At 34.0% G+C, this 27581-nt stretch overlaps 1 protein-coding gene across 3 annotated transcripts in view; it reads left to right on the top strand.

The window, feature by feature from the left end:
- DYNC2H1 (dynein cytoplasmic 2 heavy chain 1) overlaps nt 1–27581 on the top strand; it is a 289645-nt gene that overhangs the window by 89898 nt on the left and 172166 nt on the right. For all 3 annotated transcript variants that reach the window (XM_070490370.1, XM_070490369.1, XM_070490368.1), the window contains 10 exons: nt 1379–1533; nt 3029–3166; nt 8016–8129; nt 8713–8873; nt 9778–9901; nt 10683–10804; nt 13535–13621; nt 16082–16208; nt 23664–23805; nt 24386–24495. In XM_070490370.1, the coding sequence (XP_070346471.1) occupies nt 1379–1533; nt 3029–3166; nt 8016–8129; nt 8713–8873; nt 9778–9901; nt 10683–10804; nt 13535–13621; nt 16082–16208; nt 23664–23805; nt 24386–24495 (1280 nt within the window). The remainder of the gene's footprint in view (nt 1–1378; nt 1534–3028; nt 3167–8015; nt 8130–8712; nt 8874–9777; nt 9902–10682; nt 10805–13534; nt 13622–16081; nt 16209–23663; nt 23806–24385; nt 24496–27581) is intronic.

Below are 27581 nucleotides of genomic sequence, written 5' to 3'. Positions count from 1 at the left end.
TTAACTATCATAGTCTCATTATTTTCTCCAGTTCCAAATTAATTTTGAATGTAGTCTTTATTTTTCTTTTAGACCATAGCATATTCATTCATTTATTTATCTAACCATCTAGTCATCAAATATTTATTTAACTTGTTTTATATTAGATACTGGGCTGGATACTAGACATGACTTAGGAGCTCATAGTCTAGTGATAGCAAGAATTATGTTATATATGAACATATATCTCTGACGTAGCAAAATGAGTGATGGTAGAATTTTATATGAAGTGCATTAGAAAGGGAAACCTCTAACTAACAAATATCATAGGAAATGGACATTGCCCAGACAGGCAATTAGGAACGGGTATTCTGATTAGAGTGACTAGCATGGAAAAGGCTTGAAGAAATAAAATAGGCATTTTTAGGAAACTATAATTAGCATAAAGAGTTTAAACATAGAACGTATAAATAGTAGAATACTAGATGAAGAGGGAAAGTAGACAGGTAATGAAGAGCCTTCCATGTTGTGCTAAATTTGGATTCTGACTTGCGGACGATCTGGGGTAATTGGGAAATTTAGTAGAGATGTAACCAGATTTTTGTTTTAGAAACAGAAATTTCTAGATCCATCCTTTTCTTCAGTTATTGGAAAGTAGATTGGTGTAGGGAGAAACTGAAGGCAATTAGACCACAGTAGAAGGCTATTGCAGTAATCTAAGAGGAAGGAATGGCCTTGGGGAGATATTAGGAAGTAATCCAAAGAAGGCTTGGTTATGTAATGGCTGTGGCATACAGGGAAGAAGGAGTCAAGGATGTTTCTCAGGGTTCTGGCTTAGAAAATTCATTTGACATTGATTTTATTAACTAAGGTAGAGAATCTAGAGAGAAGTAGATTGAGGCGATGAGAGGAAGATCATGTGTTTGGTCATAGATATGTTGAATCTAATGTGAACTTATTTTTAATTTTTTGGCATTTGAAATCTTGTTTCTTCCTGTGTCAACGGGAGTGGATTGGTGTTATTTGGGTTGATATCTCTTTTCCATTCAAGCAGCTTTTATTGAGCTTATTTCTGGATTACATATGTTACATAGTTCCAATTAATTTATATGCTATGACAATCTGTAGTTTTTTCTTGCAGCAGTAAAAGTGTTCAGGGGAAATATATAACAGTGGAAGGATCAAGACCACTGAAATTAAATAATTCAAAGTTCATAAGAAAAATGGGAGCTGCGAATTGATGTGTAGGAATGCGTGTGTACTTTAAGCAAAGATGATATCTCATATTTATAGTTATATGAGGGAAGTATCTGGTATGAAATATAGTTAAGATTATTTTCTCTAATTCTTGCTGGATCATGCATATATTAAGTCATTTTTGTTTTCTGTCTCTTTCTAGTTGATCCTGATTTTCTAAAATCATTTTTATTAATTCATGAATCCTGTAAAGCATATGGTGCTACACCAAGCCGATATATGACCTTTTTACATGTGTATTCTGCCATTAATAGCAGCAAGAAAAAGGAATTACTGAAAAGACAAAGTCATTTGCAGGTACAATATTGGTGATCTTGAGTTACTTTATCTATATACTGGGAACAAGGATTATATATGTCCATAATCCATGTTGCCCATGGTATATATTTAGTATAAATAAATATTGTACTGTATTAAATGCCTTAAAACAGTCTCCCTTACCTACCTATATTGCCCACTAGGTCATAGTAATAGTTTTTTTGGGTTTTTTTGATTCAATAATTATTCCTTTTCTTCACTAGATGGTATTTATATGCTTTTGATGGCTTATGGTGCTGTCTTTAAAAGTCTCACATGAAAGCATTTTTAGAAATTCAGAAATGCCAATTATTAATTAAAAGGTAATGTCCAAGATTATGCTTTATAATAACCTTTAAAATTAAAATTATGTTTTACAAAATATTATTATTATCCATGTCACTTAGTACATTCTGAACAGTTTTCGTTTTGTTTCTCTAATTATAGAGCTTAAACTTAAACATGGCATTAAAATGCCAGCCTCAGAAATTGTCAGAGAGCATTTCCTCTCCAAAGTTCTAGCTTCTCTTTGTTGGTGTAAAAACTAGGATCTATCTTAATTGACAAAGTGATCTTTATTCTTCTTTCTAATGACTCATTTTTATTTATATTAAGCCACTAACTATATGTGCTTTGGGAGGGTTGATTTTGTGATTTAGTCCTCTATAGTGCTGTGGGTAAATTACTTAAACTTGCTGAGTTGCAGTTTAATTGGGTCAGTGGTAGTTGTAAGTGTATTAGATAAAAATACATGTGTAAGGAACCAGCATGATGCCTGTCTTCTATGTTAGGTACTCAATAAATATTGACTGCATTCCTTTTTCGCCATTGCTGTCTCCTCAAATCTTCTGATTTGTTAGATGACAAAAGCCCAACTCATATTATAGAAGAGAGGGAATATTTTTCATGTCCATTCCTTGGGTAATTCTTGGGCAGTGGGATGGGGTACCATAATGCCCAGGCCAGGGTCAAATAACCATACAAAGAATAGGTAAGGCATTTTGAATGATAGCCCACCAGAGCCATATGTGAGGCAGTCTCTTATAAAAAGATAGGTACTGGGAAGACAAAACCAAATCATGTCCAGTATAGGAAGCATGGCCCTTGAGTCCTTTTACCTCGTCAATGAGACTAAAAAATGGAAAAGGTTTACTGAGTTTTTTTCTTGTTTTCTATTTTATCTCCTGTCTACTGCAGTGGGTAAAACACCAAGTGTTTAAGCTACCAAGTTGTGTTGATCTGTTCAGCTTTCCTGTCATGCTTTAAAATCTGTTTTTCTTTTAAGCCTCTGTAGAGTCTTTTACTACATCTTAATGCGTATATAGTTGAATAAATCATTATAATTAGCAATAAGAAAAAACCTAAGTCCACTTGCAAATGTCTCATATGCACATATTTACCCTTTTGCTTGATTCTTTCTTATAGGCTTTATTTACTGTGCATGTATAAAATTCCTTTTTTTGTAATATGGCCAACTGATGTTTTATTGATTTAGGCTGGTGTATCTAAACTAAATGAAGCTAAAGCTCTTGTGGATGAATTGAACAGAAAAGCTGGAGAACAAAGTATATTACTTAAAACTAAGCAAGATGAAGCAGATGCTGCCCTTCAAGAGATCACAGTATCAATGCAGGTAATGTTTAGAGTGAGCACAGAGCTGCAAACAATAGGGTGACATTTATGCCTGATGTTCATCAGTGTGAGAAATAACATTTTTACTTACGTAAATTTAAAAAATATTGCTTGTCTCTGCTGAGTCAGACTGATGGTATTGTGTACTTGAGATTTTGTGGAACAGCGTGGTATTTTCACATGTTGTTTTAAAATCATAACTATATTCTCCTCCATTCATCATATACTAATTTACCTAAACCCTATAAATATAAAAATGTAAACATTTTTAATTTGTATAGATTTGTCTATAGTTGATTTTATTTGCTTATCCTCTGCTAGTTAAGTTGATATAGTTCCTTTTATGTTTCTTAAAATTATCTCCTTTAGGGCTCAAGGGTTTTCCCTGCCTTTAATATTCTCAAGATTTACAAAATTAGTCTTTATTCATTCTATTTACACTTTCATGATATTTTTATATTTTTATTATATCTGTTTTTGCTATTGCCCTTCTTTTGTTGAACCCTTTCAAAGGAGATTCCTCCGAGTTCTTTCTTGGCCCAGGTCTTCTTACATGTCCTCATGCCCTCTCAGGATGCTCTTGCCTGTTACCTTACTTTTTACTGTCAACTACCTACTGACTACCACCAATTGCATCATTTTTGTCCTTCAGCCCTAATCCCTCTTCTGAGCTTCAGACTCAAATACCCAATAATCTGTCTGAGCTTCAGACTCAAATACCCAATAATCTGTTAGACATATCTTCTTGAAAGTCCCATGAGTATTACAATTTGAAACACAGTCAAAACTGAACTTGTAATTTTCCTCTCCCGTATTCCTTTCCTCAGGTTATGGTACTACAACATAGCTAATTATTCAGAACAGAACTTACAAATTATATTAGACTTCTGCTCCCTCAATCCTTATATCTAGTGAATAATTAAATTCTGTTAGTTTACCTCCTTGATTATGTCTCATATATGTTTCCCCGTCTCTATGTTGGTGACTATTGACGTTACTTCAAGTCTAATGTCCCTTTTATTTGAATTAACTTCAATATTTATGAGACTAATATATATATCTCAATAAAATTAAATGGCACAAAAAGTCTTAAAAATAATAAAGTTGGAGGACGTATGATTTAAAGATTTACTATAAAGCTACAGTAATCAAGGCAGTGTGATATTGGTGTAGTGATAGACATATAGATCATCGGAACACTGTGAAGTCAAGAAATAGACTTACACATACATGGCCAGTTGATTTTAAACAAGAATGCCAATTAAATGGGGAAAGGATAGTCTTTTAAAAAAAACAGTGCTGGAATGTTTGGATCTCCATGTAGAGAGAGAAAAACCCTCAGACCTTTACCTTACAACTTATGCAAAAATGAACCTGATGTGGATCATAGATCTAAGTGTACAGCATAAAATTATAAAACTTTGGAAGAAAACAAAGGAGAAAATCTTTATAATGTTGAGTGAGGCAAAGATTTCTTAGATATGATACCAAAATAGAAGAAAAAAATTGAAAATTGGACTTCATCAAAATTAAAAACTTCTGCTCTTTGAAATAAATTCTGAAGAAAATGAAAAGGTAAGTCAGACTGGAGAAATTATTTCCAAACATATGTGATAAATGACTTGTATCCAGAATATATAGAAACTATGACAACTTAACGATAATAAAACAAACAATCCAACTTAAAATGGGCTGAAGGTTTGAACAAATCCTCTATGAAAAGAATACATATAAAGGGCCAGTAAAGACCTGAAAAGATGCTCACCATCATTAGACCTTGAGAAATGTACTCCCCTTGTTTTCAGTATGAGCACTCATCTTAGTCCTTAGCTGTATGTGGTAATCCCAAGTCCAGAGCTTCTTTGACTTAATTTCTCTGACAGGTAACTTTTTTTCCAGACTCCTGTTAGTCAGGAAGGGGAGTGGTATGACTCAATGAACTGTGTGTTTAAAATTTTTTCTAAATGTTCTTCCAAGATTTCAAAAAGCATCAGCTATTCTGTAGTTTTCATTAGCCACCTAAAGTATTCTCTCATAGAGCCTTCTGACTTGTTTCATTCTTAACTGGATGCCTCTGCCTGGTCACAGTGGCCATCCTGAGATCGATCATTCTTCATCAGCATCTGGTCTACTCCCTTGTTTCTGTGGAGTCTATCCCCAAAAGCTTCTTGAGAAAGGATCCATGGGAGGTAAACTTGGAGATCACATGTGTGTGAATATTCTGCTCTGTCCTTGGTTGGTTATTTGTGTGCTGAGAATGGTATTCTAGGTTGGAATACATTTTCTTCAGGACGTTCAAGGAATTGTTTCATTTTCTTATAGCTTCCATTGTGATAAAACACTCAAAAGCTATTTTAATTCCTGATACTTTCAAGGTGATCTGGTTTTTTCCCTCTTTTGAAATCTTTTAGATCTTTGTTTTCATTGTTCTGAAAGTTATAATCTGCCTTGGTTTAGGTTTATTTTCATTCACTGTGTCAGATACCATGTGGGTTCTTGCCACCTGAAAATTTATCTCCTTCAGTTCTGGGAAATTTCCTTCAGTTATTCTGTTGATAATTCCTTTCCCTCTATTTCTCTGTTCTCACTTTTTAGAATTCTTATTATTTGGACGTTGGGCTTCCTGCTCTGACTCTCTAATTTTCTCACCTTTTTTTCTCTTTTTGCTGTACATTCTTCAAAATTTCCTCAACTTTATTTTCTAGTTCTCCTATTGAGTTTTTCATTTCTGTCATATTATTTCCCAGGAGATTTTTTTAACCTCAAAATGTTTATTTTTGGCAGTGTCTTTTTTTCTTGTTTCATTTTTGCAGTCTCTTTCCACTTAGCTCTCAGAAGCTATTTTATGAAATTTTCTTCTTTCCCAAATATATTTTATTATTTGGTTTTTCCTACTTGATTGCTTTATTCTCACTTATTCACAAAAGAAACTTGCTTTTTACATGTGGTCAATCTTCATTGGAAATCTGAGTAAGAAGGGGACTTATGTATTGTGAGCTCCATAAGAAGGTTACCTGGACTGATTCAAATGACATAATTTAAAGAAGATTTCACCTGATATGTCAAAATAAATCCATTGGCTTATGGGAAATTTTCAAAAACAATAACATTGCCACATAATTGATGATTATGTACATGTTCAGTTTTTCCAGATAATTTTATTGAGTACCTGACCTGGTAAGTAATATATCAGAAAATCAAATGTAATTTTCAAACTGCAAAACTTCAGCATAATTATTTTCTCAAGGCATTTTGGAACCAAATTAATGTGAATGTTTATTTAAAGCAGTCAGCTATTGTTATTGTTAAAAAATATTTGTCAAATACCTCTTACCTTTAAAGAATAATTTGAAATATGAAAAAAGTGAAAGCTACATATAGTATTGTTGATAATTGTGTATTTCCAAAAGGAAAATATTCAGCACTATGTGTGCCTGTGTACTCTCCAGCTGGTGAACATTAGTAATATACATTGACTACTATGCTGCTCTTTCTCTGGGTTGTTCCAAGAAGAGGTTTTTCTAAAACTATAGCTCTAATTGTGTTGCCTAACAGACTCAGAAGGATAACTTTGCATTTCAAATTGTAAGTTAATAATTTTGCTTGATTATAAATAGCAGACATTTATGTTATTTTGTAAAAAACAGTAGTCTGGACAGATAGCTTGCGTACCAAACTGTGCAACTTCTAAAGCTTGCAGCTCTGGGTCTGTGACATAAGGAAAGTACAAATTAAATGCTGTGGGAACTCAGAATAGGGATAACTTCCAATTGGAAGGGCAAATTAGTAAAAGAAGGATCAAGTGAGCTGGGCCTTTAGGGAAGATTTTGATGTGTGGAGAAGGAGAAAATAACTTTCCCTATTAGGAGTGGTAGCAGAGATATGAAAGTAGAAATGTTTGTGGAATATGGAAAATTCCAATTGAGCTGATGTATAAGGTACCTGAAGGTCAGAGGGGGATATAAGGAAAGGTTGGTTGGTTCAGTGATTCTCAATTTTGGCTGTAGTTTGGAACCACCTGGGATGTCTTTAAAAATTTCTGTACCCTAACTACACCCACATTAAGCAGTTAAGTATATCAACATATTTGGCAGTAGGACACCAGGCATTAAGTTTTTGAGCTCCCTGAATGATTATAATATAGTTGAGAAATACTGTTGTAAGGACTTTTGAAAGGTTTCTTGATGAATTTCCTCTTTGGTATTTGAATTAGTATAAATAAACCAAATATAAACATAATGTTCAAGCATTTTTATATATATGAGACCCTTGATTTTTGCATTTGTGAGCAAAGAGCTCATGGTATATACTTTAGTGTTCTTTGAATCTTTACTAATTTTTGTTAATATATTTGCCATCATATTATTGTCATCATTTCAATTAATTTTTTTCTAAAAGTATGGAAACACAAAGTTCTAATATACTATAGTTAGTCTCTAAGAATTATTAGTCTCTACTATTAGAGTTATAGAAGAATTTATTTTTAGTTTCCTCATTTATGAAATGAGCATAATAGTACTAACCTCTGGGTTGTTCGTTGCAAGTGTTAAATGTGTATTATCATCATTTTCTAAATTATGCATTTCTGACTTTTTGATTTTTATATAATAAGCATTTACTGCTTTGCTGTTTAGAAAAAAATAAAACAAATAAAGCATGGAAACTTCCTGATAGTAAATACAGTTAAATTATATCATTGGTTTCCCAGACATTTTAGATTCTCGTGTCAATTAACATTGGAAAAGCATTCCATAGAAAATGTCATTTTAGAGTAACATATTTTTGGTATTATGCTTTTAAATATTGAGTACATTAAAATTGATTGGAATGCCATTTAAATATTCCTGTAGGATGCTAGTGAGCAAAAGACAGAACTTGAAAGACTGAAGCACAAAATAGCAGAAGAAGTTGTTAAAATTGAAGAAAGAAAAAACAAAATTGAAGATGAATTGAAAGAAGTACACGTAAGTTTAAAAAAGGAAACATTGTAAGACCATTTAAGTTTTTGACTACCAGGTGTGTTTAGGAGTTTAAGCATCATTTGCTCAAGTTATTTTCTAATAATATTATCAAATGTGGCTTTCAACCAGAATATTATTTATAAAAGAGAAGCAGGAAGGAAAATCTGCCAAGAGAAGCAAATCAACTGATGGGAATTAAAAATAATCTTTGTTTTCCATAAACTATGTTGTTTTGACTGTAGAGGAAAAAAAGAGAATCGTAGGTAAATTAAGACAAACTCCTAGGCTCTTTTTCTTGAGAATTAATTAGTTAATCTTAGAATATAAAGAGCCTCTTGAAAATGGTAAATTGTTTCAAAACAGATTTTCCAAGTTAGACCATTGCAGTTCTGGTGGCAAGAACTCTTACTTTCTCAACTTGAACATTTTGGTACTTCGTGTGTTTTAAAGCATTTTGATATTTGAAGACAAAGGATATTAGTGACTAGAGTCATTTTTTAAAAAATGACAAATATTCAATAATTTGTAAAGAGTTAATGATCTTTTCGTATATATTTTTTCAATGTATGTCTTTTTTGTCTTTTAGCCTCTAGTCAGCGAAGCTAAGCTAGCAGTTGGAAACATTAGGCCAGAATCTCTTTCAGAAATTCGCTCACTGCGTATGCCACCTGATGTAATCAGAGACATTCTTGAAGGAGTTTTAAGGTTGATGGGTATCTTTGATACATCTTGGGTGAGCATGAAAAGGTAAGTTTTTGAATTTGTGAAAAATTTTATTATTGTACCAATGAATTACACATTCTTTCATATTTTAAAATATTTCTTATATTGCTTCTGAAACCAAACTTCATCTGATTACCTGATTACACACTTTGCCCTGATCTTTCAAGATATTCTGTGCAATCATATAGCAAGATCTATATTTTCCTCTCTCCAAAGTGATTGTTAAAAGTGTCAAAAGAGGAGAAAAGGAATGCCTTAAAATGTTTAAGAGCATCTAAATAAATATAATCATTTATTTGATCCTCACACCGTGTAGAGCATTATGTTTACTGTGATTTACTGATGAGGAAAATACTGTTATTATTCTCAAAGAGTCTTGTACTGTTGGCAGAGACAGAGAGCGAGCAAGAGCCCCATAAATAATACAAGAGAGATGTATGCTGGAAGAGAAAAGGCTGAGTAATAACTAACTATGCAGCCATGTAGCTTCAGGTTTCACATTATAACAATGGTCTTATAGTTTATGCTGATACTCAGTTCCATTTTAGGATTTAGGTTGAGGAGCACTTTAAATAACTTTCTCAGAAAAAGAGTCAGAAAAAAGAATAAAATTTTCTTGCATGTCTTAGAACATATGAGTAACCAGTAGTTCACATAAGGGGATGTGGGTAGATTGGAATTCCTTCATTTCACTGCTCCAGGTTAGAAACAGAACATTAGAAAAGCTGTTGTACATCTTTTTGGAGTTCCTCCTTGTTGTCTATGAAAAATGATGGATAGTACATTAGAAGCTTACATACGTTAGTATCCTATTTTTTGTTGACTAATAGATTGAAAGTATTGCATACACTATTTTGTTAAATTGACATTTTTGTCAGAAATGGAAAATTTTATTTAACTCATTTGAAGTACTATGCTTTAATTTTAGTTTCCTTGCCAAAAGAGGTGTGAGAGAAGACATAGCAACCTTTGATGCACGAAATATTCCAAGGGAAATAAGAGAGAGTGTTGAAGAACTTCTTTTTAAAAATAAAGGATCTTTTGATCCAAAGGTAATTTTTAACAGTTATGCCATAAATTCCCTTTCCATACTATATAATATTCTGCTTGTTAAAATGTGATGACTTTTCATTATCGATTGTTTAGATTGCCTGAAAACTAAAAGTTAAGAAAAATAAGCTGTAGGTATTATAGATAGAAAGAATTCACCAGCAGAATTAGGTAAACTGGAATCCAGGTTTGTGGGGTGCAGATTATCTTAAGTGGTTTTTGAATCTTACTATTTGCTGTTAATGGTAAGTTCCCAGTTTATCATTTTTTAACTTACAGCTTGCCTGGTATGCTTTCTTTCTTCCTGTGTACTTGTCATAAAATAACAGAATCTGTTAAAGACTACTTGTATCCAATTTCAGTGAGTAGTTTAACTTCTATGATTCTCGTATTTTTTTAGATTCCTTATTCAAAATATTAATAATTTCAAAATTGCTTTTATGTAATAAAGATGTATTAGCCCATGTACAGAAGAGAAAGAGTTGATGCTTGAACATTGTTGTGGGCAGATGTATATTGGTAATAAATGTGACTAACAGCGTTTTTATGTTGATAAAGTCATTATTTTAAAGATTGTGTTTGGTTCAGAAAGATTTATTTTGAAGCAAAAAGTAGAGATATCTTAATCAAATAACAATTCACCTTATTTTAGCTATACACCCAAAACTTCATTTTGGGGGATAAATTATTAAATAGGTGCTTAAGTAAAATATACTAGAATTAACTTTGCTTTTATTTGCAATTAAGTTAGGATGCTGGATAACTTGTGATGTACTTTTTCAGAATGCTAAGCGTGCTAGTACTGCAGCTGCTCCTTTGGCTGCCTGGGTTAAAGCAAATGTCCAGTATTCCCATGTCTTGGAACGAATTCAGCCTTTGGAAACTGAACAGGCAGGATTAGAATTGTAAGTGGTATATAAAATATAAACAATTCTTTTATTTTCGTCAATTTGATGACTTAGTTATATAAGGATTTCTTTCTTTCTTTCTTTCTTTTTGTGAGGAAGATTGGCCCTGAGCTAACATCTGTTGCAAATCTTCCTTTTTTTTTTTTGCTTGAGGAAGATTGTCACTGAGCTAACATCAGTGCCAATCTTCCTCCACTTTATGTGGGATGCCGCCACACTGAGGCTTGATGAGTGATGTGTAGGTCTGCACCCAGGATCCAAACCTGTGAATCCTGGGCTGCTAAAGTGGAGTGTGTAAATTTAACCACTACTCTACTAGGCTGGTCCCTGTGGATTTATTTCTTGTCTATGTCTAAAAAGGCACTTGACAATGTTAAGACATAGGATGAGTCAAATAAATACAATAAATTAGGTATTAAACAGAGCAAAAGAAGAAAAAGCAATTAGAAGGAGACGGATAATAGAACCAACTCATTTTTTTTTCCTACCATCATTGTGTTATTGGAAGGATACGTTGGTGGAAGTTCCTTCAGAAAAGTCTAAAGTTTTGTAAAGGAATAGTATTAAAATACCAAAAGTAAGTTTTGAAAATTTAGGGCTTTTATATTTATTTTCTCCTTCTAAGTTCTAGGAAATGTTTAATATATATTTTCTAAAACATTGTCTCAGCAGGTAACGGGAAAAATGTAACCATTGACTTTTAGGGCTTAAAATTTCAGTCTGCTGTTGTTACGGGAACATTGTGTTTTATCTCATTTGTTCTATGTGCAGGCTAAGAGGTATATTATCTTCTTGATCAGTTTTTGACATTATCTATTCTTATTTTGGACAAGGAGATTTTTAGCTGCCTAAACTTCTTAATTTTTTCAACATAATTGTGTGTAATTTTTGTGTTCAATCATATTAAATGTTTATATTATTTTGACTACGTAAATATTTTTCACAGCTCAGATGTATCACGTTTTATGAGTATAGTTCCTTTCTTGTATACGTTTTTGTTATTCTTAATATTAATAATTGCTTCATTTTTTTCAATTGATTATTTCTTTCCATTTACATATCACATATTTATCCACAGTCTTTTTGTCAGACCCTAAAATGTGTTTGGAATGTATGGGTTCGGTGTATTTTTTCTTAGCATTACCCCTCCTAGAGCCTTTTGTCCTCCTGTTCCAAAGTAGGTTAGGTCTTTCCTAGGCCTGCTGCTTACACAGCTATTATCTTGAGACTTCTCTTCACCCTTATTCTGGAGATTACCTTTGTCTCTTTTCTGATTGTATTCTTTTATTATGAGTCCCTGTCTTTCTTTCTTTTTTTGGAGGAAGATTAGCTCTGAGCTCACATCTGCCACCAATCCTCCTCTTTTTGCTGAGGAAGACTGGCCCTGAGCTAACATCTGTGCCCATCTTCCTCTACTTTATATGTGGGACGCCTGCCATAGCATGGCTTGACAAGTGGTGCATAGGTCTGGACCTGGGATCTGGACCGGCGAACCCTAGGCCACAGAAGCTGACTATGTGAACTTAACCGCCGTGCCACTGGGCTGGCCCCCCTGTCTTTCTTTCCTGGTTGAGTCCTTCATTTTTCTAGAATGCATCCTCCACATTAGCTTCCTAAGAAAGCGTATATGGGACGAAAAATATCTTGAGATCTTTCATGTCTAAATTCATCTATATTTATACTATTATATGTGATCACTAATTGGGCTGGGTTTAGAATACTAGGCTAGAAGTAGTTTAATCTCACAATTTTGAAGGCCTTATTTTACTGCAGTGGTTACCAAAGTGTGGTCCCCAAACCAGCAGCATCAGCATCACCTGGGAACTTTGTCAAAGTGCAAAGTGCATATTTTTGAGCTCCATCCAAACTTGCTGAATCAGACATGCTGGGGATGAGGCCTTGCAGTCTGTGTTTTGACAAACCCTCCTATTGATTTGTGCAGTGCACACATGCCCAGCAATATGCAGCGTGGACCGGCCATTTGATGGCAACCTCTCAATATTTGTGGGTGTTTGGCAGGGCGGAGGTCAGTCATTTCTCTAGAAGAAGCCTCATAGCTTGTGCCTAGGGCGTGGGTAAGAATGGATGGGGGTGGGTGAGGAGTATAAGCTTGACTCCAGAGATGTGTTAAGAGGATAGTCTGCTCTCAGTGGAGGAGGGAATCTGAGGACCAACTCTTTTTAATATCGACTGTTAAACAATCCTCTGTATTTACATCTGTTAGTATCTTCAGAGGTACCTGCCGTCCACATTTGTTAAGCATTTGAAATTTTTCTTTTGGCTTCTCTTCCTGCAGTCGTTTAACTTTTGGCTTTTATGTTCTTGTATATAAGTTATCACCTTTCAAAATTTTATTAAAATTACTCCTTTGCAATACTTTTTTTTTTCATCCTTATGCATGTGTATCTTTATTCCCTTGGTTTCATTTTGGTAGAATTTTAGAAGGGATAGAAGATAAATGAACATGTTTACTCTATGGTTTTTATGCAGAAATATACATGCACAAATGTTTTTAAATGTAGACTCCTGGAAGTGGTGTGGTTAGGTCAGTGAATACACTATTAATTTTAGCATGGTTTTCAAATCAAATTCTGAATAAAGGTATTATAACTACTGAATTATTAACAGTTTTTAGTGTCATTTATTTACTGCAAAGTTACATTTTAAGGTGCTGTTGCTGCTTTTGTTGATATATAAAAGTGAATAACCTATAAAATTGAATTTTAGAAATTTGAAGAAAACTGAAGACAGAAAAAGGAAACTAGAGGAGCTTCTTGATTCTGTTGGTCAAAAAGTATCAGAACTTAAAGAGAAGTAAGTAAAGTTTTAAAATGTCTTGTGGATATTTGAAAATATACCACCACTAATTTTTTAATTTTGAAAATCTTAGTTATAATCACTATTTTCACTTATTGTTGTGATTTATCACCCTAAAATGGGGAAGGGCATAAAATAATATAGAAAGTATCCTTTTAAAGAATTTTTTTGATAAGAACAAAAATATTTTAAGTCTGCATTTGTATGGCTATCACTATGTATATTCCTAAGCATTGGAAAATTGAGCAAGAGGAATTAAATGTAATGAGTTAATGCTGAGACTATTTACATTTGGTATTCCCATTTCTTTATTATTTTGACTTTAAGACTATAGACTCTTTTATTTCAGATGATGCTGTAGGACCACCTATTCTGTAATCTTCCAGAAAGGCGCATGATCACGTTAAAAAACTCTGTCCTTTTAACTTTGTACCTTTTATATTGAAAAAATATTCCTTCATGCAAATATTATGTTCAAATTTAAAGACCATTTATGAATGTTATTAATCTTAAAACCTTTCATGTACCTCTGTGTTCCTGTGATTGCTGTTTAGTATGGGATAGAAAATATTGGTATGGGAATTCTTATAAATGTGGGAGCGTTTTCCTTTAAAAATTGTGAAGATTGGAAAACTGGAGAATGTGTGATTAAATATAGTGTATGTTATCACTATACTACCAATAGTTTGGAAGGATTATTATGAAAACCTTTGGAATTAACTTTGAATTTTAAGTGAAACAGAATGGCATTTTTCATTTTAGAGTCATTTTTAAGGATGAATTAATGCTGATTAACATGTAGCTACTTACTATGATCCTTAATTAAGATTTAATTGAGTCCACGTTGTAAATGGCAATCTTATTCTCTTGTATATTTATGGAGAATAAGGGAGTTGAAAAACAAGCATGGTCTATCAATTTTTAAATTCTAATTTGACAAAATTAAGGAGACATTTGCTATTTTTAACATAATTTGTACAGAAATATGCAAGTCAATTTAATTCAGCAAATATTTATTTCAAAATTATGTACAAGATGTGGTATGAATTATTGAGGTGAATCAAGTTGTAGTCTCTGTTTCTAGATCTAGAGCATCACTGTCCAAAGGAACTTTATGAGATGATGAACGTGTTCTAAGACCTGCACTATCCACTATGGTGGCCACTAGTGATATGTGGCTACTGAGCTCTTGAAATGTAGGTAATATGACTGAGGAATTGAATTTTAAAATTTATTTAATTGTAACTAATTTAAATTTCAATAACCATATGTGGCTAGTGGCTGCCATATTGGACAACTCACTTTTAAAATTTTATGTCTCGGGGAGGAAGGAATAGGGCATGCAGGCAATAAAATGTACTGTAAAGTATGTGGAACTTAATATAAGACATGCTTGTATGTGAGTTTTAGCTCCTCTGCTGATGATTCCTGAGACCTGTGCAATAATCTTTTTGGGTCTAAGTTTCCATATTTGTAAAATGAGAATTAGAATACTTATTTTGAACTGCTGTTCTGAGAATTAAATGACATGCTATTTTGTGTGTGTGTGTGTGTGTGTGTGTGTTTTTGAGAAAGATTAGCCCTGAGCTAATGTCTGTGCCCATCTTCCTCTGTCTTGTATGTGGGATGACTGCCACAGCATGGCTTGATGAATGGTGTGTACGTCCACACCTGGGATCCACACCAGCAAACCACAGGCCACCAAAGTAGAGCGTGTGAACTTAACCTCTGTGCCAAAGGGCCAGCCCCATGTGTGGGTTTTTTTTTTTTTTTTTTTTGATGCTTAGCACAATCCTGGGCATTTTGTAGGCATTTACATATTTTTTGAAGGACTAAGTAATCATTTGAAATATTTCTATTATATTTAATAACATAAAATTGTACAAGTATTTTTTAAGGAAAATAAAAAGAAAGTTATAAACTTTGGCAAATGGGCATATAGGTATAAAATATATATGGATATTGAACTGGATATTTGAGGTGAGTTTCCAAATTTTATTTATATTTTTCATAGATAGATGTTTGAAGGAGTTAAGAGTGAGAGGTGAGGTAGGCATAAGGAAGGGGCTGGAAGACAGTCTAGGCAAATGGAACATCCTAAAGAAGGGCATAGCAGATAAAGGACAGGGCATTTTCTGAGAATATAAAATTCTTCGGATGTTGACATATAGTTTTGCTGGACAAACTGAAAAGATTGGCTCTCTTATGACAAGGCCTTGAATGTCCTATGGAGAAGTTTGTATATAACGTAGTAGGGCATCAAGGCCCTGTAAGAATGCTACACTTTAAATATGTGGTGGTATATGTGTCTGTTCTATTAATATTTTGGACACAAATATTGTCAGTATTATCATTAATTACATTCTTGTATAAAAGTTCACTTTACTACCTAACAATAATTTAATAAACTCCCTCTTAAATCTTTTTACCTTTAACTAAATTTTAATGTTTTCATAGATTTCAGAGTAGGACTTCAGAAGCTGCCAAACTTGAAGCTGAAGTAAGCAAAGCCCAAGAAACAATTAAAGCTGCAGAAGTCTTAATTAATCAGCTTGATAGAGAACACAAGAGATGGAATGCACAGGTTTGTTTAAGAGCAAGAAGTCTTAAAGAGGCTTCCTTTAAAGCAACGGAAATCTATAATGTAATGTATTTGTTAAAAACAATTAAAAAGAGAAATATCCATTACCTTTAACTGGCTTAAGATAAATGATCTAGATGTTAATGGCCATTATGTGAATTCATCTTTAAGCAAAATATCGTCCTTATAAGAGTGAATTTTAGACAAAGCAACCTGTTCTCTTTTAGTTTTCTGTGTTGCTGAGGGGAAGGGCAGGGGTGAAAATAAGTTGATGGAGAAGTTAGGACTCTTTAGAGATTTTTTTTTTTTATTGAGTTAATGATAGGTTACAATCTTGTGAAATTTCAGTTGTACATTAATGTTTGTCAGTCGTGTTGTAGGTGCACCACTTCACCCTTTGTGCCCACCCCCCACCCCACCTTTCCCCTGGTATCCACTAAACTGTTCTTAGTCCACATTTTTAAATTCCTCATATGAGTGGAGTCATACACAGATTATCCTTCTCTAGCTGGCTTATTTCACTTAACATAATTCCCTCAAGGTCCATCCATGTTATTGCAAATGGAATGATTTTGTTCTGTTTTGCAGCTGAGTAGTATTCCATTGTATATACGTACCACATCTTCTTTATCCAATCATCTGTTGATAGGCACTTAGGTTGCTTCCAAGTCTTGGCTATTGTAAATAATGCTGCAATGAACATTGGGGTACATAGGACTTTTGGGATTGCTGACTTCAAGCTCTTTGGATAAATACCCAGTAGTGGGATGGCTGGATCATATGGTAGTTCTATTTTTAGTTTTTTGAGGAATCTCCATACTGTTTTCCATAGTGGCTGCACCAGTTTGCATTCCCACCAGCAGTGTATGAGGGTTCCTTTTTCTCCACAATCTCTCCAACATTCGTTACTATTAGTTTTAGATATTTTGTCATTCTAATGGCTGTAAGGTAATATCTTAGTGTAGTTTTGATTTGCATTTCCCTGATGATCAGTGATGATGAACATCTTTTCATGTGCCTATTGGCCATCTGTAGATCTTCTTTGGAGAAATGTCTGCTCATGTCTGCAGCCCATTTTTTGATTGGGTTGTTTGAGTTTTTGTTGTTGAGTCATTAGAGTTCTTTATATATTATGGATATTAAGCCTTTGTCAGATATATGACTTGCAAATATTTTTTCCCAGTAGGTGGGTTGTTTTTTTGTTTCAATCCTGTTTTCATTTGCCTTGAAGAAGCTCTTTAGGCTGATGAAGTCCCATTTGTTTATTCTTTCTATTGTTTCCGTTCTCTGAGAAGGCATGGTGTCCGAAAAGATCCTTTTAATACTGATGTCAAAGAGTGTAGTGCCTCCATTGTCTTCTAGAAGCCTTATGGTTTGAGGTCTCAGCTTTAGGTCTTTGATCCATTTTGAGTTTATTTTGGTGAATGGTGAAAAAGAATGGTCAATTTTCATTCTTTTACATGTGGCTTTCCAGTTTTCCCAGCACCATTTGTTGAAAAGACTTTCTTTTCTCCATTGTATGCCTTCAGCTCCTTTGTTGAAGATAAGCTGTCCATAGATGTGTGATTTTATTTCTAGGCTCTCAATTCTGTTCCCATTGATCTGTGCACCTGTTTTTGTACCAGTACCATGCTGTTTTGATTACTGTAGCTTTGTAGTATGTTTTGAAGTCAGGGATTGTGTTGCCTCCCGTTTTGTTCTTTTTTCTCAGGATTGCTTTAGAAATTCGGGGTCTTTTGTTGCCCCATGTGAATTTTAGGATTCTTTGTTCTAATTCTGTAAAGAATGTCATTGGGATTCTGATTGGGATAGCATTGAATCTGTAGATTGCTTTAGGTAGAACGGACATTTTAACTATGTTTATTCTTCCAATCCATGTACATGGAATGTCTTTCCATCTCCTTATGTCGTCATCTAATTCTCTCAGAAAGGCCTTGTAATGTTCATTATATAGGTCCTTCACTTCCTTAGTTAAATTTACCCCAAGGTATTTTATTTGTTTTGTTGGGATTGTGAATGGTTTTGTGTTCTTGAGTTCTTTTTTGGTTAGTTTGTTATTAGAATATAGAAATGCTACTGATTTATGCAAATTGATTTTGTACCCTGCAACTTTGCTGTAGTTGTTGATTACTTCTAAGAATTTTCCAATGGATTCTTTGGGGTTTTCAATGTATAAGATCATGTCGTCTGCAAACAGTGAGAGTTTCACTTCTTCCCTCCCTATTTGGATTCCTTTTATTTCTTTTTCTTGCCTGATTGCTCTGGCCAGGACCTCCAGTACTATGTTAAATAAGAGTGGTGATAGAGGGCATCCTTGTCTCATTCCTGTTTTCAGGGGGATGGTGTTCAGTTTTTGCCCATTGAGTATGATGTTGGCTATGGGTTTGTCATATATGGCCTTTATTATGTTGAGGTAGTTCCCTTCTATCCCCATTTTGTTCAGAGTTTTTATCATAAATGGCTGTTGGATCTTGTCAAATGCCTTCTCTGCATCTATGGAGATGATCATGTGGTTTTTATTCCTCAATTTCTTGATGTGGTGTATCATGTTGATTGATTTGCAGATGTTGAACCATCCCTGTGTCCCTGGTGTGAATCCCACCTGATCATGATGTATGATCCTTTTGATGAATTGCTGAATTCTGGTTGCCAAAATTTTGTTTAGAATTTTTGCATCTATGTTCATCAGTGATATTGGCCTGTAGTTCTCTTTTTTCGTATTGTCCTTGACAGGTTTTGGTATCAGCGCGATGTTGGCCTCATAGAATGTGTTAGGAAGTGTTCCATCTTCCCTAATTTTTTGGAATAGCTTGAAAAGGATAGGTATTAAATCCTCTCTGAAAGTTTGGTAGAATTCCCCAAGAAAGCCATCTGGTCCTGGGGTTTTATTCTTTGGGATGTTTTTGATTGCTGTTTCAATCTCTTTCCTTGTGATTGGTCTGTTCAAATTGTCTGCCTCTTCTTGAGTGAGCTTTGGGAGATTGTAGGAGTCCAAGAATTTATCCATTTCCTCTAGGTTATCCATTCTGTTGGCATATACTTTTCGTAGTATTCTCTTATAATCTGTTGCATTTCTGCAGAGTCTGTTGTTATTTCTCCTCTTTCATTTCTGATTTTGTTTATTTGAGCTTTCTCCCTTTTTTTCTTTGTAAGTCTGGCTAGGGGTTTGTCAATTTTATTTATCTTCTCAAAAAACCAGCTCTTTGTTTCATTGATCCTTTCTACTGCCATTTTGATTTCAATAGTATTTATTTCTGCTCTGATTTTTATTATTTCTCTCCTTCTGCTGACTTTGGGCTTCATTTGTTCTTTTTTCTCTAGTTCACTTAGGTGTAGTTTAAGATTGCTTATTTGGGATTTTTCTTGTTTTTTAAGATGTGCCTGTATTGTGATGAATTTTCCTCTTAATACAGCTTTTGCTGTATCCCATATGAGTTGGTATGGCATGCTATCATTTTCATTTGTTTCCGGTAGTTTTTTATTTCTTCTTTAATTTCTTCAATGATCCATTGCTTGTTCAGTAGTGTGTTGTTTAGTCTCCACATCTTTGTGCCTTTCTCAGCCTTTTTCTTGTAATTAATTTCTAGCCTTATAGTATTATGATCTGAGAAGATGCTTGTTATTATTTCAATTTTTTTAAATTTGTAGAGGCTTGCCTTGTTTCCCAACATATGGTCTATCCTTGAGAATGTTCCATGTGCACTTGAGAAGAATGTGTATTCAGCTGTTTTATGGTGAAGTGATCTATGTATGTCTATTAAGTCCAATTGTTTTAGTTTTTCATTTAGCTCCACTATTTCCTTGTTGATTTTCATCTGGATGCTCTGTCAATTGATGTGAGTGGGGTGTTGAGGTCCCCTACTATTATTGTGTTGTTTTTAACATCTTCCTTTAGGTCTGTTAATAGTTGCTTTATGAATCTTGGTGCTCCTGTTTTGGGTGCATAGATATTTATAAGCGTTATTTCTTCTTGATGAAGTGTCCCTTTGATCATTATCTGTTGTCCCTCTGTGTCTCTCTTTACCTGTCTTATTTTGAAATCCACTTTGTCTGATAAAAGAATTGCAACACCTGCTTTTTTTTGCTTGCTATTAGCTTGAAGTATTGTCCTCCACCCCTTCACTCTGAGCCTGTGTTTGTCCTTGGGGCTGAGGTGTGTTTCCTGGAGGCAACAAATTGTTGGATCTTGTTCTTTAATCCATTTTGCCACTCTGTGTCTTTTTATTGGAGAGTTCAATCCGTTCACATTGAGAGTGATTATTGATGCATGTGGACTTAATGCTGTCAATCTGTCCCTCATTATCTTGTTTTCCTGTGTTTCTTTTCCTGTTTGCTTTAGACTACCCATTTAATACTGCAATTTCTTATGCTGGGTTTCTTAGATTTTTCCTTATTTATGATTTGTGACTCTGTTCTGTATTTTATTTTAGTGTCTACCCTGAAGTTTGTATTTAGAATCTCGTGTATAATATAGTCTATTCTCTGGTGGTCTCTTACTTACTTGGCCAATACTGATTTAGACCCTTTGCTCTTCCCCTCCTAAATAATTATTTTCATTTCTTATTCCAACTTGCATTATGAATTTGTAGTTAGAATGATAAGATTGTCCTTGCTTTGGTAGTTTCCTTACCTTTACCCTAATGCTATAGTTGAATATTTGCTATCCTATTCTGGTTCTATCCATCGGTCTCCCTAGTCTGTGGATTGTGACCCCTTTCTCCCTTTTTTCTTTTTTCAGGTATGAGAGCCTTCTTGAGGATTTCTTGTAGTGGAGGGCTTTTAGTTACAAATTCCCTTAACTTTTGTTAATCTGGAAAAGATTTAATTTCTGCCTCATATCTGAAGGAAATTCTTGCTGAATAGAGTATTCTTGGCTGAAGATTTTTATCTTTTAAAGCTTTGAATATGTCACTCCATTCTCTCCTAGCTTGTAAGGTTTCTGTAGAGAAATCCGCTGAAAGTCTGATATGAGATCCTTTATAGGTTATTCTCTTCTTTTTTTTACTTCTCTGAGTATTCTTTCTTTATCTTTCCTTCTTGCCAATTGTACTACTATGTGCCTTGCAGTAGGTCTTTTTACATTGACAAATCTAGGAGATCTGAAAGCTTCCTCTACACACGACGTTTCTCCATCAATCCCTAGATTTGGGAAGTTCTCTTCAATAATTTCGTTAAGCACACTTTCTGCTCCATTTTCCTTTTCCACATTCTCGAGAATTCCTTTGATCCTTAAGTTCTTACTCCTCGTTGAATCCACTATCTCTTGGAGATTTTCCTCATTTTTTTTAATTCTTAGTTCTCTTTGTTCCACTGTCTGGAGCCATTCAGCCTGTCTATCTTCAACTATGTTAATTTGTTCTTCTATGGTGTCTACATGGGCATTCAGGGAATTCATATTCTGTTTTATCTGGTCCATTGTGTCTTTCATCTCTAGTAATTCTGTTTGATTCTTCTTTATAATTTCAATCTCTTTTGTGAAATAACTCCAGAACTCATTGGCTTGTTTCTCTATCTTTCTCTCTACCTCATTGAGTTTTTTGATTATAGCTGCTCTGAACTCATTATCACTTAGTTTACCTAATTCCAAGTCCTCAGGACTTAATTCTGTGTTTTTATTGTTTTCCTTCTGGTCTGGGGCTTTTATAAATTGCTGGATGGTAGAGGAGCGGTTTTTTCGCATGGTGGTAGAATTCGTTTGCAGTTACAGCCTGTTGCCACTAGATGGGGGTCGAGAGCCGTGTGTTCTGAGCTCTCTGCCTTCGGGCAAGGTGGTGGCGCCCAGTGCACTTTTCCGTGAGGGAGGGGCTGCTATTCTCCTATGCCAATCTGGATTCAGATCAGTTCTGTTCTCTGGTCTCCCAAGGCCCTGGGTTTATGGGATCCCCACGCACAGAAGCTTTCCCCCGTCAGCAGGTTTCCACTGAACCAACGGCAGGAGTCCTGGATGATCCCCCGGTCACGCGGCCCCTCCCCTGCTCCTTCTCGCACCCGTGCAGCAGGGATCGCTGACTCTAGGGGAGGGAGCGACGTTCTCTCCTACCGTTCCAGCACCTCCGAGGCGGACAGCAAGGTTTATGTTCTCCGCCTTCTTGGTATTGTAGGTCTCTAACATGTTGGCATTAGATTTATTCTCTGAAATTCAGTTTTTCCAATCCTTTGTTGTGTTTTGGAGGGGAGAGAATCCTGGGTCAACTCACCCCGCGATTTTGCTCTGCCCCTTCTCTCCTAGAGATTTTTTTGAACTTACCTTTAGCAGAACAGTAATCGTAGGATTTGAAATTGTTGGCCATTTATTTCTTCTTGAAATACTCGGTTATTTTGACTTTGTTAAAGTATTGTCTCTTGGTTTTATGTTTTATTTCTTTAACCAGTTAGATTCTCCTGCTCACTAGATTCTCCTCATCTCCTCCTCCAGTAATGTTTGATTGCCTTTAATATTCCCTTCCTCAGCTCCTTTCTCTGAAACTATTCTCAGATTATCTCATCCAGTCTTAAGAATATCACCTATACTATGATGCTAACCAGAGCTATATTTCTAGACTGCTGAGTTTTTTTTAAATTCATATTTCCAACTACACTTTAGATTTTTGCATTTAACTCAAACACGTGTCTAAATTAACATTTTTTTCTTATCTCAAATCTCTTATTTCCTCTCTTTCATCAGGCATCTTTCTTCTAGGCATCAAAACTGAAAACGTGGTTGTCTTAGACCTTTACTTGTTTCATTTGTGAATATCCCTCATATTTTTCTTCTATCCTTACTACCAACCCTTTCCTTTTTTCACCTGAATTCTCTGAACTTGTCTGTCTCCTATCTGACCCTTTAATTGGTCCATTCTTCGTCAGCTGAATTATCTTTCTAAAACCCAGTCTCCATTATATTACTCACTGCCTTGTTTAAACACTTGCAATGGCTCATTATTACCACAAGATAAAACAGAAGCTCCTTTGCATGGCATGGGAAACCTTTGACAATCTTCCTCCCTCCAATCAACTCTAACATCTCTTTTTCATTATTCCTGTGCTGCTGCTCTTTCTGCTCACGCTTATGCTTTAGCCACACTGTGCTTTTATCTAATGTGTCTCTGGGCTTTATCTTTGTTTTGTACCTTTCTTCGTGCTCTCTATATCTTAATTGTATTTTACAAAGTGATGCTAATTCACAATATTTAACTGTGATTGGGATAAAAGTTCTGCTTTCATTAGAATCATTAAGAACTATCAATGACAAAAGTGTTCATCTTTACCAGTATTTTGGGACTTCATACATTTTTTAGTATCAGCAGGGACTGAAGTCTTGTTGATATTTTTACATTTTGACAATTGTGTTCAAGGTGAGTTATTACATTAAACCAATAAAAGATTTTTTTCTGTAGTCAAAATTCTAGTTTATGAATTATGCCATTTTTTTCCATGTTAGAGCATATTCATACATCACACTCTCTCTCTTTTTTCTAGGTTGCAGAGATAACAGAGGAATTAACTACTCTTCCTAAAAGAGCTCAATTAGCTGCTGCGTTTATTACATATCTTTCTGCTGCTCCTGAGGATCTGAGAAAAACCTGTTTGGAAGAATGGATCAAGTCAGCTTGTCTTGAAAGTTTGTATTTAGTTATTCATGAATTTGAAATTTCAACATACTAAAAGTGCATCTTTTGATTTTTGTCATTTTCCTTTTTTTAAATGAGGAAAATTTTCTCTAAAAGATACCATAGTTACTTTAGATTTGCCAGATTCTAAAAATGTTCTGAGAATTGTCCTGTTATAGTGATTCTTCTATTCCTAAAATCACTCTCTTGAAACTGAGACCAGTGAATTATTTTTGATATTGTATGAATGCAGTTAAACACTTTATTATTTTGAATTTTATAATAATTTCATATCATTAGATGAGATGTTGGCACTCCAGAATACCTTTTGAATTTTGTGGTTTTCACAAATTATCATAGTTGTGAAACATTCGTTTAATAGAAGAAATATAATTTAACTAAGTTCCATTCCTTTGCTTTTTTTTTTTTTTCACTTTATTTTTATTAGCTTCTGATGCCAAATGGGGAAGAATGTACTGAATATTAAGGATGGTCATGGGACTTTTGAGTATATTTTAGATAATTTTATTCCCTTCCCCTCAAGTATAATATCATTCTAATGAAGTATTATTGATATCTTTAACTTTTCAGAATTTGATCTGAGGAGATTTCTTTGTACTGAAAGTGAGCAATTAATTTGGAAAAGTGAAGGCCTACCATCAGATGACCTTTCCATAGAAAATGCTATTGTTATCTTACAGGTAATGAATCAATTTTAATTTTCTCGTTAGAAGTGTTGCTTTTGAAGCTTGTTCCAGGAGGTACTTTCTTCAAATTCTTAGGCTTTCACAGTTATTCTTTTCTTAGTTACATAAAAGTGAAAATATTTTGCTAATGAAAATCCAGTTATGATTCAGTTGGTGAATCTATAAGTTTCAGTATAGTTCATATAATTTATATAAAAGTATAAACTAAAGTGGCATTGTTTTGATGGCAAAATATTCTAAATTGAACTCGCTAATAGTAACAGAAATATTTTAAGGATACTTGACGTATTTGGTTGTATAATTCCTTCATCTAGAGTATATGATTTTATTTTTTGTTCTATTTTGTTTTGCAAAGCAAATTCATACAAAGTGAAGATGATATAAGTGAGAGATGGGTTATCAGTTAGAGGTGATCATAAGCATATTTTGGAAAATTGTTCTTTCCTGTGTTGTATGTTCCCCAAAGGTCATTGATTAAACTTGAAACTATTATAACCTTATTAGTAGTGAGTCTGAAAACAAAATTCCAAATCGTGTATACAAGGAAGTCATTTCTTTAAATGAAGTTTGATTTTTATTATTAACTTGGTTTAGCTTTCTGTTATGCAACTTAGAAGATAATTTTTTCCCCCTTGATAATGTGATTTTTTTTCTCTTCTTTCTATCTCAGTAGCTTGTACCCCATAACACCAGCTTTCCCCTTCCTCCCTGCAACCCCTCTCTGTGCCCACACACCAGGTACCTTATCCTGTCACTCCATAGTTGCAAGGAAAGCATGAACATTAAATGCTCTTCGTTAGGTAACATAGGCCATAGTTTTATAAGATTTGTATTGTGGGCCCTGTTCATTCCTGGATAGTTTGGTTTGATTAGACCTATTAATCAGCTGATATACTTTGGCTCATTACATTGGTTTCTTACCATCAGAGAAGTTGCTGACCAAAATTAAACAGTTTTGTCTTCTTTTAGCTTGATTTGGTTTGTTCTTTATTTTTTAAACATTTCTAATCATTATTTTTCACACTAGAATTACAAATCTGGATCTCTAAGTATGTATGTAAATAAATTCATTACATTATAGCAAACTATGTGCTTTTTACCATATTTATTTCTTCCCCAAGGTTTTGTAGTCACCTCTTCCTTTTTCAGTAATCCAAGAAAGCAATCATTTGCAGATTTAAAAGACACTCAGTTTAAGTATTCTTTTTTTATTCCATAACAAATCACAGGACTGGGCCTTTAGAAAAAACATATTTATCACATAATTTTTATTTTTTACTGATGATAGTAATTGAAAATATTTACTTTTGTATTCTGAATTGCTTTTCATGATGAATATACACAAAATTGCTTATGAAAGTAATTTTTAAAATAACCTTAGATTTACTTTGCATTTAATATTGCCAAGTTTCTTGTAGATACTTACAAGCATTTATATGATGAAACAAAAACCATTTGGAAAAATTTGTTAGGTTAATTAGTTATTTTGTTGAAATGAATTTCCCATTACGGTCAACACTCCATCTCATTTCTGAAGTATACTTGATTTAGAATCAGCTGTTGTAGGTAAGGATGTGATTGGGTAGCACGTGTCTGTGACATCTCATTAACATCACCATGTGATGTGTGTGAAATTAGAACTCCAAATATATACAAATTGGGTTTCTGGGAAGTCTTCCCTCAGCGAAACTGGCCAGGCATGATGAATAAAATGTATTTTTGATCCAGAGCTGTATCACATCTCCTCCTTAACTCTACTTGAGCTTTTCTGAGATTCTCCCTCTCAGCCGAGGCCTTCCCACATTTAAGGCCTCTAGTCACTCAGTCACTTATTGGTACTAAGAAAAGCCTTTTATGTTCAAAACTATTCCTTTGCTTTTCTTACAAAGATACTTGAAATTCTCACATTTGTTTTAAGCTAACTAGTGAAGTGCATGTATTGTCTAGGAGAGGAAATAGTCAATTATCTACCATTGGCCTTGTAACAAGGATTAGTTTTATTACATCAGCAAAAAGCTCATATGACCTATGTCCTTGAGGGGCAGGGGAGGAATTTGGCCATGGAAATTATATGTCCTAGATTACTTGGGAAGTGATTTACACCTGTTGTCCTGATGTAGTTATTAATAGTTTTCCTTTTACTCTCAAACATTTCCTTGTTTGGGTGATAAATTCTATGATCTTTTTAATATTGTGGGACTCAGTGGATAATGAAGATTATAAGGCTACTAGAAACTATGGAGAAGGTGTGAGTGAGAAGCATCCAAAAAAGCAATGGAAAAGATAATTAATTTAAATTTCACAGGATTATAAATTTTCTTGGTTTAAGTTTCACAATATTATAAATTTTTCTTGTGAAACTATGTATTGAATATTTGGTTTTATTGTTTATAGACAGTTCAGTATAAAATTAGTTTTCTTTAAACTATTCAGAATTTGAGATTATTTTTCCTTCCTGCCATTCAGTGCATGCTGAGGAAATGCAAACCAATATGATATAGTCTGAAGAAATTGTACAGATAAGTCACGTAGGGGAAAGTTATTTTTCAAGTAAACTCCAAATAATTATAATCAACACTTATGCAGTACTTACTATGTTGTGCATATATTACTATTTAATAATTAATACAGGTAAAGCTCTTAAACACTTAACTCATTAAATCAACCCTATCTAGTAGGTACATGTATTATCCCTTTTATAGATGAGGAAATTGAAGCACAGAAGGGTTAAGTTCCTTGTCCAAGGTCACATAGCTGTCAAATGATAGAGCCAAGATGCAAACACTCCCATCTAGCCAGTCTATGCTATAAAACTGCCTCTCTTAGATGTAGGTACATGTGTTTCTGTGTATGTTTAAGCTTATTTATTTTGTTTTATTCCTGTTAATATAATTTGCCTTAGCCAAACAAGAGATGGGGTTTAGTTTTATTTATAAAACATACTTCTACTCTTATTCTACTTATAGGTATTAAAAATAAAACTAAAATTATAGAGTGTCCTAGATGTTTTAAAAATAATCTCTTTCAAAAATATCCTCTGCCCAATCTTTTTTTTTTCCCCAAGGAGAGAAGAATTAAAA

Source organism: Equus asinus, chromosome 20 (genome assembly GCF_041296235.1).
Source record: "Equus asinus isolate D_3611 breed Donkey chromosome 20, EquAss-T2T_v2, whole genome shotgun sequence".
NCBI classification, from domain to species: domain Eukaryota; kingdom Metazoa; phylum Chordata; class Mammalia; order Perissodactyla; family Equidae; genus Equus; species Equus asinus.
Note: the sequence above shows the minus strand (reverse complement) of the source record. Positions and strands in the feature narration are given on the sequence as shown.